At 36.3% G+C, this 12,500-nt stretch overlaps 1 protein-coding gene across 1 annotated transcript in view; it reads right to left on the reverse strand.

Moving 5' to 3' along the window:
* The window catches only part of LMX1A (LIM homeobox transcription factor 1 alpha), a 741,391-nt gene extending 729,468 nt beyond the window's left edge, over positions 1-11,923 (reverse strand). Inside the window, exons 1-2 of the mRNA XM_044085395.1 lie at positions 11,838-11,923; positions 1,903-2,089 (exon numbers count right to left, since the gene is read on the reverse strand). Of these exons, the coding sequence (XP_043941330.1) occupies positions 1,903-2,089; positions 11,838-11,916 (266 nt within the window). The 5' untranslated portion in view covers positions 11,917-11,923. The remainder of the gene's footprint in view (positions 1-1,902; positions 2,090-11,837) is intronic.
* Positions 11,924-12,500: the final 577 nt, after the last annotated feature.

Consider the following 12,500-nt stretch of genomic DNA (forward strand, 5'->3'; position numbering starts at 1 on the left):
ATTTTCAACATATTTGAATAAATGATCAGTAAAAGCTTATTAAGTGTGGAAACTGTTTACAGTAACAGTAAATTAACTCTTGATATAATGCAATAAGGCAAGGGGAATGCATTCTGCCATGATTAATGGCCTCTATCAAAGTAATGACTTTGACATTAAATAACGCTAGTAAATAAATAGAATTCTTTAATTTGATTATTCCACCCTCTCTTTTTTAAGTTTATTGCTGCACCAGTATACAATCATCATTGATGCTTCCAAACATAAATTTAATTAAATGTATCTGATTTGTTGAATTAATGTTTTTGCAAGATAAGACTGTGGATTATATAGTCTGTCCTGCTTTCAGCAGCCCCTCTTTCAATGTCATTAATGCTTAAGTAAAGATTCATAGTAGAAACAAATGTAAAACCAAGCTTAGTGGTAGCTTAGTTAGGTGTCATCAGAAGCACCATATGTTGAGAGATGAGCTGAGAGTTCTGTGAAACATTCAGGAAAATGTTATATATGTACGCACTGTACAATGACTGCCACTTTGTCTACATACAGCACAGTGGATTGATTGTACATACCCTCAAATCTTTCCCAGTTTCTACATATTTACATTTTGCATAAGTCACAAACTGCTGTAATGGTACTGGTTGTCAGCATTCTAACACAATTATGTGATACTACTTCTTATTCTTACTAAAATAGTTAACTGCCCATGCTACAAGAAGTCTTGTTAAAATGCAAGTGTCCTTACTGCATTACAGTGAGACATCTCTCGTATAATAATAGCTGGCTGTTAAAAGCCTTTGTAAACTATTCTAGCTTTTTAAAGGATGGATAATATAGCCCGACTGCTTATAATTTCCCATTGCATTAACACTATTATTGATGTTCTTCTTGCCTGTGTAAATGTGTCATTAGTAACCCGTCAATATATCAATGTATCAAAGTACCAGTAATATCTGGTACGACTGATCTGACGTATGGTAGTGGCAGGCTATTTTACAACAAACGTGAAGATATCTGAAATGATATGTACTGCTAGAAACATAAATTCAGAAGTGAATCTGAATAGCATCGCCATTATTACGTATTCATTTTCTTTAGAATAAATGTGTCCTTTTAAATAGTGTGACTCTGACTATAGTAACAAACTGTTCTCCTGGCCTTATCTAGCACTAGTGTTAATGATCCCGTGAGAGTAATGTAGAAACGAGCTACTGTGATGTACCCTGCAGCCCTTAATACCCACAGAAGCAGGTGTACAAGAAAGTTAACCCATCAAAAAGAGGAAGAAGGGGGAAGGAAAGGGGGGATGGAATGAGGGAAGATGAAAGAAAGCAAGAAAGGGAAAGAAAGAAAGAAAGAAAGAAAGAAAGAAAGAAAGAAAGAAAGAAAAAGAAAAGTGTTATATAGTGCTTCTTTAAAAAGCAACAGGTGAAATAATGGCAGTGAAACTGGATGAGGTGCATCAAATGATTGCCCAAATCTATACGTTTGTCTGCGTGTGTCTGTCTGTCTTGCTACTTTTTCGTCTGCCTGGTAAAAATTCTTTAGACACAAACCCTTTTCAGGAGTTAAAAGGGCCTTTTTATGAATGATATCGTGTGTTAGTGGAACTTATTAGTATCAAAACAGCGTTGATAAAATACAGCTACTTAGCAGCGTTGCAGGCGATCAATTTGTTTGGCTTTCTCAGATCATTTGATGCCGTAAATAAACAATTAATAAACATGCCTGAAATCTTAAGCGCTTTGTCTCTGCACATCTTTATTTGGCATCAAGATCTACTGAAAACTTCTCAATAGCATCAGTTTTGGCCTGTATATAATAAGAGGTTGGTACTTTACCGCTTATTATTTTCTGGGCATCTTTCTCTGTTATTTTGACATTCGTATCGACTTTACTTACTTTTCATAATCATGTTTGCAATATAGTTTCTTCTCTCGGTAAAAGCATGTAGTTTCCAAAGGCTCCATGCATATGACACACGCAACACAGTTTTCATGCCAGAAGCTGTCGTTGACTCGGAGCAGAAACCTGTCTGCTATGACCCTGTTACAGCCCTCGCACATGGTCTTCTGAGCCAGGCCAGCACCTGCAACATAGCCCCCAGCCCCAAAAGAAATGCTTAGAATTAGAAAGGCGTTAACAACTACGCTGACTAATGTTCACTAAATTAAATGCATTGAACAAATTAGCTGAGTCCCCATCATACTTCCCAGCTATCCAGATTTTCGCAGAATGTCCAAATTTTTGCTTGATACTTTTAGTCCATGTCTTTTTTTCTTTTTTCAAATCACCAAGAAATGAATTAACTAAATAATGCCATACATGTGAGCTTCAAACTTCATATCCCTCAGAAAATCCATACTAAACAAATCCTGTTACTCTAGCAACTCCCTAAATTGATATGGGCGATATTTAAAATCTGCCCACGACATGTTTTGTGTCTTTTGTCCCCCCATTTGTTGAGGCTTTATCCCGATTTCTTGCTCTAAGAGGTTTCAAGGTGTGGTCCCCACATTTTTTAAAAAACACATTCTGTTTGTATTTTTGAGCCATAATGACACGTTACGACACTTGTAACATGCCGTTCAGAGATGCTCATGACACATATCAATGGTACATAAAACACTCCTGCGGCTAAATACAGCAGGATAGTCACAAAAAACACACACCAGATCTTAAAACTGCATACCACATTTCAAAATGTCCTAGTACAACCGTATTTACTCATAAAACAAATAGGTGAACATCTACAGACAGTTAAACAATACGGTTATGCAAATTATATTATATTAAACATATAATTAGCTCCTAAATAAAACACTACTGACATCAATACTTTTTGTAGCTAAGTGCACTTTTTTCTTTTATCTTTCTTCGCTCCATATCGCACTCACTGTACATATTAATAAAACAGAGTGGCTCTATATTAAAAAATATAATAGCGCATGAGTGCAGACAATTACAGAACATTATACTCCTCCCTATTCTGTGATTCATCTGATGCATTTATATGTTTACACAACTACCCACATGCCTGCAGCTTATTCAAAACACAATAAGAATGATAGGTCCGATTCATGATTTGATTGTGTGTGTGTGTGTGTGTGTGTGTGTGTGTGTGTGTGTGTGTGTGTGTGTGTGTGTGTGTGTGTGTGTATTAAACAAAACAGGCCATACCTGTCAACTGCCAACTGCTACGATTTTGGAATGGCGCTACGACATTTTAGCCAGAGAGTGACCCCCATTCCTTCTAATTGTACCATTTTCCCCTTGAAGTAACATCTATTTAAGGGCACGGTATTAAATAACAAAACTTGACTGTTGAAAAATTCCTTGTCATTAACAATACAGGATCTAGAAGAAGACCCTCCCATGCTAAAAATAAGAAAATGTTCTTTTTGACCTTGTGATATATGATTTTTCAAGGTTGCCTGGTGCTAAGATTCTTAAACAGAGTTTTGGAGGCGTGAAAAGCACAGGGAAAGCAAACTGGGTCGTCAGATACTGCAGTCGTAACAATATTCAACACCCGATGTTTAAGTAAACGTGCTAATGACTTTTTAGACGTTGACTACTGCAAACACAATAACGGCAATAGATAAATATAGAAACAGTTGTGTGTGTGTGTGTGTGTGTGTTTGTGTGAGTGCGCGTAACATAGATAGATATGTATATAATCTTTAGTTATGATACCAAAGTTTATGCTTCTTTTTAATAAAATTTATACCGTCGAAATGCATGTCCTTTATTTGTTTTACATGCACCCGAAATTATATTAGCATTTTTAAAACACAACCTACCAACATTACTCTTTTTTTTTTTTTTTTTTTGCTTAATATAATACAATTAATTGTAACCGAAAACAAAAGGCAAACAATCACTGTGGTATTGTTAATTGAAAGTTTGACAACAATATTTTAGACAAAATCATATTAGCAAACCAAGAGGGTCCTTAAAAAGTAAGACAATAGACAGGAACCGAAATACTGGCTCTAGAATATTTCTTTTTTCAAGTTAATGAGAGGGACGGTCTAAAATTATCTCATTGGACTGGAATGATCGGATTTACAAGGTATTGCATCAATTTTTATAAAACAATACATGATTGTCATATACCTTGTATCAATTTTAACCACTGTTTTATTATGTCTAATTTGTTATAATTATTTAAACTACAAATGTTTTGTTTTTAAAGACTGTAAAATGATGGTTCTTAAAATGTTTCGTAATAATTTGGAGTTTTACTTCCCGGGCCTCCGCTGAAAATGAGCTCGGACTTTCCCGGTAATCAAATGTCAATAAATAAATACACCATACATGCATACATACATACATACATAATACACATACGCGTTTGAAAGCAGTCTTTCAGATTATTCTAGCTGATGAAATGCATAAATACAAGTCTGTTACCCCATCCACGTGTGTGCGTGTGTGCGTGTGTGTGTGTGTGTGTGTGTGTGTGTGTGTAAACATCTCTTGTGTCAACTCTATCACCAAAAAAGAAAATGGACCTGTCCATATAAATTACAAAGCTCACAGCCCAGAAATGGTTCTGCTTATGGAAAATCAAATATCAAAATGTCAAAAACGCGAGCATTCTAAACTCTAAACCCAGAAACCCCAAGACAGATTTTGTTCAAAAACATACAGACAAGCAGTAGAGACAAATGTTCACCGGATACAAGTAATGTAACAGTGTAAGACCGGAAACTTGACATAAAGCAATTCATCTTTTGCCTTCATTTATCTTTATTACGGGGGTACCAGTAACAACTTCACTCATGTTTAATATAGTTCTGTAGACAAAACTGAATGTTATGCTACTGTCTGAAAAATACAAAATGTAATATCTGAAACAGTTAAGAATCAAAATGCATTATCTTTAAATGGTGGTGAACTTAAACCAGTGAAAACGTTAATCTCTGTGTTTTGATGGTGTCTGGAAAAAGAAATGCGTATTGTCGATACGGTATTGAAAACATGGAAGCTATACAAACCTGCATTATGTGGGACTCTTGTGTATAAACTTTTTTTTACTGCAGTACTACTCTTACTGCAAATGACAGTCCCACTAGCCCAGGAGGAGTCACCAGCGTCGGTACCTGACTAAGAGTAGTGTCACTTATATACGTTTTCTCAAATCTGTGTAAAAAAATGTTTTTTTTTTTTTTTTTTTCTGTTACGTGTGACGGAACTACAGCCACCGGAGCTACCCCAGCCCTAGCAAACAGGGGTGCTGTTTTAACTCCTTTATTTCCTCATTGTGGTTTCCGTTAGCTTAAACTGGCCTGCTTTGGGGCCTAAGCGTAACATGGCGTGTAATGTTAGACTTACAAATGCCTTTTTTTATCAGCCTACCTTGTACTGCTGTAGCTTTTGTCTTCTTTGTGATGCTAGTGTGTTGAGTGCATGTAGGCACAGTTAGGGGATCGTGATTGCAGCTCTGTAACCCTGAGAGAGGAGTGTGAGTGGGCTGCAACAGTATAGTAAAGATTCTCGATTTTCAACCAATGACATACTAATAATTATTTTTACTATTGTTATTATTATTATTTTGTTGTTATTATTGTTATTATTAATAATAATATTAATATGACATAATATAACGCACCTCTCACCTGTCTAGATTTTCGCAAAATGTCCAGATTTGTGCCTCGTATTTCTATTTTTTCTGGAAACTTACTGAGAACTGAAGTCACTAAATAATGACAGCCATTTGAGTTTTAGACGTTATATTCTTCAGAAAATGCATGCCAAAGAAAACGCTATTATTCTATCAACTTTCGACAAGTGCAAGAGCCATATTTAAAAATTGTGCCTATTTTTGGGCCTTTGTCCCCCATTATTTTGCCTTTGTCCACGCGTCTTGTGCTAAGAGGTTGAGAGGTATGCTGCAGAATAATACTAGTTAATGAATATGTGCCTTTGATTAAAAATTGGTAGTAACGTGGTAAAAGATGTTCTAAGCCAACTTTTAATTATTTAAAAATACCTGTGCATTTAGAGGAGGTCAATCTGTTTATATATAGTGTAGCATTTTTGCATGAGGGCTCTGCAGTATTTCTTGAGACTCAAAGGAAGCTCAAGTGCTTTTCAGTGGTTTGAAGGAGGTTTGTTATGAAATGCCTGTAAGAAAGAGCTGTGCACAGCATTGTTACAAACAGTAATATCTTTGTAAATAACCGTGTTTATGGCAGTAGGGAGCAAGAGGTGAATATGAAGCGCAGATAAGTCTGGAGTCACAACATTTAGAAAGATGCTCATATTTTTCTATGATACGTGTGTGTGTGTGTGTGTGTGTGTGTGTGTGTGTGTGTGTGTGTGTGTGTGTGTGTGTAATTGAAAGTTGTGGAGTATAAAATATAACTTTTTGGCAATAGATTTTGACACACCACCGGTTGTTGATCCTTAGATGACATGAACAAGTACACATTCATACTTTACACCTCCTTACTCTCCCTTGTTCAATCACTTCCTTATTTTAATTTCTCCCCGACTTTTTCTAAATATGCCATAACTCTTTTGTCTCTCTCACTTCACATTGAAATTCTTCTTTGCATTATACTAACTTACATTAAATTAAATACATTAAATAAATTAATTGATTAAATTAATTACATGTCTTTATAAACTGTGCGAACGTTCTCTATCTATTAAAACATTGTCATATAATCGTATCTATTCTTAAACAATGTTTTCACATTATGTGTAATCTGGTATAATTATTTAAACCGTAGATGTTTTTTGTATTATTTTTGAAGAATGTAAAATTATTGTTTTCAAAATGTTTTGTCGGGTAATCAAATGTTAATAACGAAAGTAGGCCGAGTACATGCGTGGGTTCGTGTGTGTTTGTGTGTGTGTGTTTCAGTGAGTCTGTGTGCTTGTGCGTTTTATGTATGTTAGCATTTGATGTTAGCGTCATTGAGTTAACACGTAATTATATTATGTTTTATTATATTATGTCATATATATGGGGGGAGGGCGCCGTGGAGCCCTTTGCCTAGGGCACCAGTTGACCTAAGGCCACTCCTGCCAGCATCCACATACAATTCAAACCGAATAGTTCACTTTATATAATGCACACAGCATTTTCAAACTTGCTAGACCTCCACTGAAAAAGCCCTGGACTGGGCATCCCCAGAGTGTCTGGCCTCACCAGATGAGAACTATTGCTTTACAGAAGGCCTTGGACATACGAGTCGTGCACGACATTTAAAAGCGATACTAAAAGCGCAGTGCGCTGAGTGCACTGAGTGAGTCTGTCCACACTCTTGGATGTTCACAGTCCCCCCTTGTGCTGAGGTTAAATTATTCATGCGCTGGGTTCGCATATGGTCTTATTACAATACATACCGAGCTGTCATGTACAACAAATAAACGTGTTTAGGCCATCCTGGTCGTTGCAAAATTTCAGGGGCCTGGGTTTTTTATATATATATATTTTTTCTTTATAAGTCAGGATACCACCCTAGTATTAATGTGTGGCTGCCTTGTTTTATATTGTTCATTCTTCAGATTTTTTTTCTTGTACGGTAGTCCATGGCATCTGTTTGAAAATTATACAGTTTTGGGAATATCTCTCAACTGCCCCTGATTTTTATAGACGCCCCTGGTTTTGGTTCAACGCTTTATTCTTTGTCTCTTAATCCCGCCTAAAACTGGCGAATTTAGGAGAATATGTGTGGACTTCACTTAGTAAATAATTACTATAATTAGATTTATAGACTTATTTTATTTCGAAAAGTTAATAGTACTAATACTTTAAAAGAGGATATTTGCTTGTCCATGCCCATCTGTGCATTTGTCCCTAATTATACAGGTAGTTGGTTGAGAGCTACTAAACCTACTTACTTGGCCAATAAAACAAAAGAGATAAATAACCAAAATAGCAAAATAAATAGCAGACCGTCTAAAAAAACTCCAGTTCTACTTCATCGCATATCACCTACTCAGAGGCGATCTCTGCCTAACATACAAAGCTATATAAAACCCAGAGCTGTTGGACATGCTCCACTTAAAGAAATCCCAATCCCTCCGAGCTACACGCTGTGGGGACCTAAACCTTGTCACCGCAATAAAAAGAACATGCTGGAGGGATAGATTCCTGTCCCAGAGACTTTCCAAACTCTGGAACAAACTATCTATCTATATCAAACAAAGCGCCTCATTACCACTCTTCAAGAAAAATCTTGATGATTGGATAGGAGATAGAAAATTCACCCAGGGGGTCACTTCTGTGGCTCAATAATTTTCTTGGGTGGCGAAAGCCAGGGTACCGTTTGGCTAGGCTTATATAGGCCCTAGGGCCAGCAGCCTAGTACCTACCTATGAACCCATGAATAAAGACTGCAGTTGCAGCGCAGTGCAAATGTTGTACTGCAATGAACTGGAAACATTTGTAAAGGCCGTGTTCAACGCGTCTTGGAGACACTGGAAGGGTTTTCATTTCTGGGATGATAATGTAGGTTTACAGTATATCTTAAGGTTTAGTCGTTGATTTCGGTTCTTAATTTCTGTAAGGCCGTTGTTGGTGTGCGTCTTTTGTCACCATCATTTATTTTCAGCGTTAATGTTATGTATCTAAAAATAAACATACATACATAACTGGCCCGCTGGGGTCTACTCACTTCTGTATGGAATGTGGTCTGTAGATGAAACATGTTTACCAGAAGAAAAAAGCAACGTGAGCTGGTTTCAGTTTTCCCAATTTTTAATTTCTGTTTTTTTTTTTCCTCTTTTCTGCCAATATAGGTTGCGAGTTGTTTTTGCCTTCCACAAGATCTATGTGTCCTAAGTGCCCGACATCTAGACAGGCCTGCCTGTAACACACTGACAGGTAAGTAACCTTACAAGATGTGCAAAAACAAACAAAGGCAAAGGTAAGCTGGTTATGTCACACAATCGAGACTCCACTAATTGTAATGTAAACGTTTTGTCTTATATGTGTCCCGTCATTAGCAACGTAAGTTAACAAATCGCTGTATGTGACCATCATAATAATTTGAACAAAAAAGTACAGTAATCAACGACATAAGTGGCAGCCACATTGTTCATTTAGTAACAATAGCTGTACTTTAATAAGTTTTTTTTTTCTAAAATGAAAGCATCATGAAAACCGAAATCATTCTGATTATAAAAATGCGGAATAATTAAAATAACAGTATTACAGTTTGCAAATCTTAGAATAAAAAAAAAAACTACAGCGAAAGTCTGAAGTTTTTTATGTGTGACTTTGACTATCTGATAATTGGAGCAAACTATTAAGCATTTTAATTACTGATTGCGCTTACCCTCTCTCATTTCATATAAGCTAATTTGAATAATACTTTTTCTAGCTTCCAGATCCCAGATTCACTAATTTTCTTCGTACTATTTAGGATAAGAACATACACATTCCTAAATAAACAATCCATGACTGGCTTCACCATGCATATTGGGTCTAGCAACTCGCAGCCATTTCTGGAAAGTTAATGAACTGCTCTTTTTTCTTAATCTCTAGTATTATTTTAAGACACTGCTATGATTTTAATACCCAGACATGGAGCGTATGTATATACGCATTGCATCGAGACAGTTTTGAACAAAAACTGTCGGAATTCAGAAATCCTTTACCCTCACTCTTGTTGCGATCTAAAGGTAACCTCAAGTCTTTGGTCCCGGTCATTTAACTCCTCTCAAAATACCAATACACCCTGACGATAGCTGAAATAATTAGGGCATAACTGCAGACGAAGAGCAATCGATTTAAACTTGGTTCTGAAGAGAAAATGAATTGAAAATACTGTGCATTCTTTTTGTAATAATTACTCTTAAATAGAATCACTACTACAAATGTAATACTATTTGAACTGCAAATGATCAGAGCACTTTGCCCTCTGCCCAGGTACATCGGGTCCAAAAGTATAGGCTGCAATTGAGACCCCCCCCCCCCCATCCCTGGCTTACCCTGCTACCCTTTCAAACCCAGAGAATAGTGTTTCCTAGCTTCCCTAACAACACCAAGTGTAATCCTAGTTATTTCGTTGGTACACTCACAGATAAACACACACACACTTTCTGATTTAAATGACATCGTATATTTCCATTTTGTTAATCGTGTTAGCCATTCCATGCTGTGCCCATCTGCATAGGGGACCCCGGGGAGAAAAATCCCCAGAGGATATGGAGGAACATTATGTTAAATACGCAGCTCAGTTCTGCTGCACTTGATTGTGTAGAATTTGACAGCAGAAACCCTGGTGTTAGTTAACTAATTTATTATTAACCAGACGCCTCTCCCAGGCTGAGTCTGAAAAAAGCTCCATGGAGACTGGTGCTGTACCCTGGAAAACAAATACAAATAAAATAAAATTTTAATTTAGCTGTTTGTTAACCAGGTAAAACCACTAGGCAAACGTTTTTCTTTTCAGCGGGGAGCAAACACACTGCCTGGTTAGTTGGCATGCTTGAAGTCACCCAGTATGGTAACGGAGACTGATGGACTTGAACGCATTAGTAGAATAACTTTCTCAGCCGCGCAAACACACACGCTCTCTCTCTCTCTAACAGACAGACACACACACACACATACAGACACACACACACACACACACACACACACACATATACCCAGTACATTAGTAGAGCAAACTCATCATGCCTTATACTCAGATATTGTCCTTAACAATTCCACGATGCTAAAACTACTAATTATACCTGTCAGCCTCGGACTACTAATAGCCATATTTAAAATCACAGCAGAAGGTCACAAAAAGGAACACTCCCTTATTTATTTTTTCAACCAATAAGGTAATCAAATAGTTTATCCCATACAATTAATTACAATGAATATTTATATCAGCTGAGTTCACTTATTTTTTTTTATTATATGTACCTTTAAACGGATACAAATTTAAGCAGAAACTCAAGGCATGTAGGAGAAGCAAGGCTAAATTTTCGGGTCAAAAATCATAGCAGATATAATACATACATGCAGTCATACAGACAAATCTGTCGGGCTTGGGTAATATATCGAAACAGTCATTCTCATAATAAGTGTTCAAGTTTTTTTTTTTTAATTATCTAAAGTAGTGCTTGCTTAAATATAATTTGGCAGTCTGTTCCATACACCAGCTACTCTCTCAGATAAACAATTATTACATCTCTCATTCCTATATTATTTCCTGCACAGGCTGACTGATGATTCTCTACTATTCTTTGACAACTTCAAGAAGGGTAGTTGTCTGTAAATGTCTTACATACCTGTATACGGTCTTCTTTAAATATATATATGAGACATCGTATAAGTTCAGAATTTAAATAATGCATCATAACTTAAATATTCACATGCATGTCCTTTCTATGTTTCTGTTATACCCTTTCCCTTTTACAGCGACTTAAAGATATGCACGTGATGCTAGTTTGCAAACTAAGTAAACTGCAATGATACAAGTCCAGAACACTGGCGCAATGCTAAGGCAATCCACTAATGCCAATGCTTAAACCAAGTAAAGTGCAATTATAGCAATACAACAGTAAGTTCTGTTAGCAAAGCTTCTACATGCAGAAGCTGAGATGCCATTATAAGGAAACAAAACTTAAGGACCATTAAGATAAATATATACATATAATAAAACTGCAATTAGTATAATGTGAAAGGTAACCAGAAGTGTGATAAAACGCACTATACAGTTTCGGATGGTAAAATTACTTTATGGTAGATACAATAAGCTCAGAATTACAGAACATGCTTGTATTTTGAATAGTCATTACATGTTGTTAGATTCTGTTAGTTGATGCCTGGTATCAGCTCTATGTTTTATTCAGGGTGGCAGAATAATTACACTTACCAAGCAAAGAATTGAGAGGGCCCGAGCTCCGAAAAGACTTCTGCAGGCCTGCATCTTCGATTTTCAGCCCGTCCAACATTTTCCTAAAATGTAGAAAGTGCAGAATAAGCACCTGTCTATTGGCATTTACGGTACTTAAACTGTGATTTGATGACATAAATACAAAGCAAGACGCGATTAAGAACATACACGGTCCTGAGTAAGTTGCTTAAATAAATTGTTTATCAACTCTTTTTTTTCAAACCACGTTTCCATTATTTAGGCATGAAATTGTTTGTTACCTCTTCCTAACTTTCAAAAGTAACCATGCGTGGGGATTTAGTTTCAACGTTGCTTTTGACTGGCAAGCTGTGTTGTGTGCAAACTGATTGCATTCCTAAATTGTATTTTTGATGACTCGCTTTATACAAACACATACACTTGTTATTGTATTTCTGTTCCTTTTTTATGTTTTCATTTATTTAATTATACACCAGATTACTGTTTTAGTATAATATGTTTATTAAGGTTTTATAAACAAAAATAACTTCACAAACCATGTTTAAAAAGAGTAGCAACAACGCAATAATACAAGGAAAACAATGCAGCAACAGTTTAACTATACTGTGTCCTAACAGCATTTCACAAATCTGCACGTAGAAAAGAGAACTGATAAAGGTGTAT

This window comes from Protopterus annectens, chromosome 10.part0 (assembly GCF_019279795.1).
Source record: "Protopterus annectens isolate FY-2018-M chromosome 10.part0, PAN1.0, whole genome shotgun sequence".
In the NCBI taxonomy this organism is placed as follows: Eukaryota; Metazoa; Chordata; order Ceratodontiformes; family Protopteridae; genus Protopterus; species Protopterus annectens.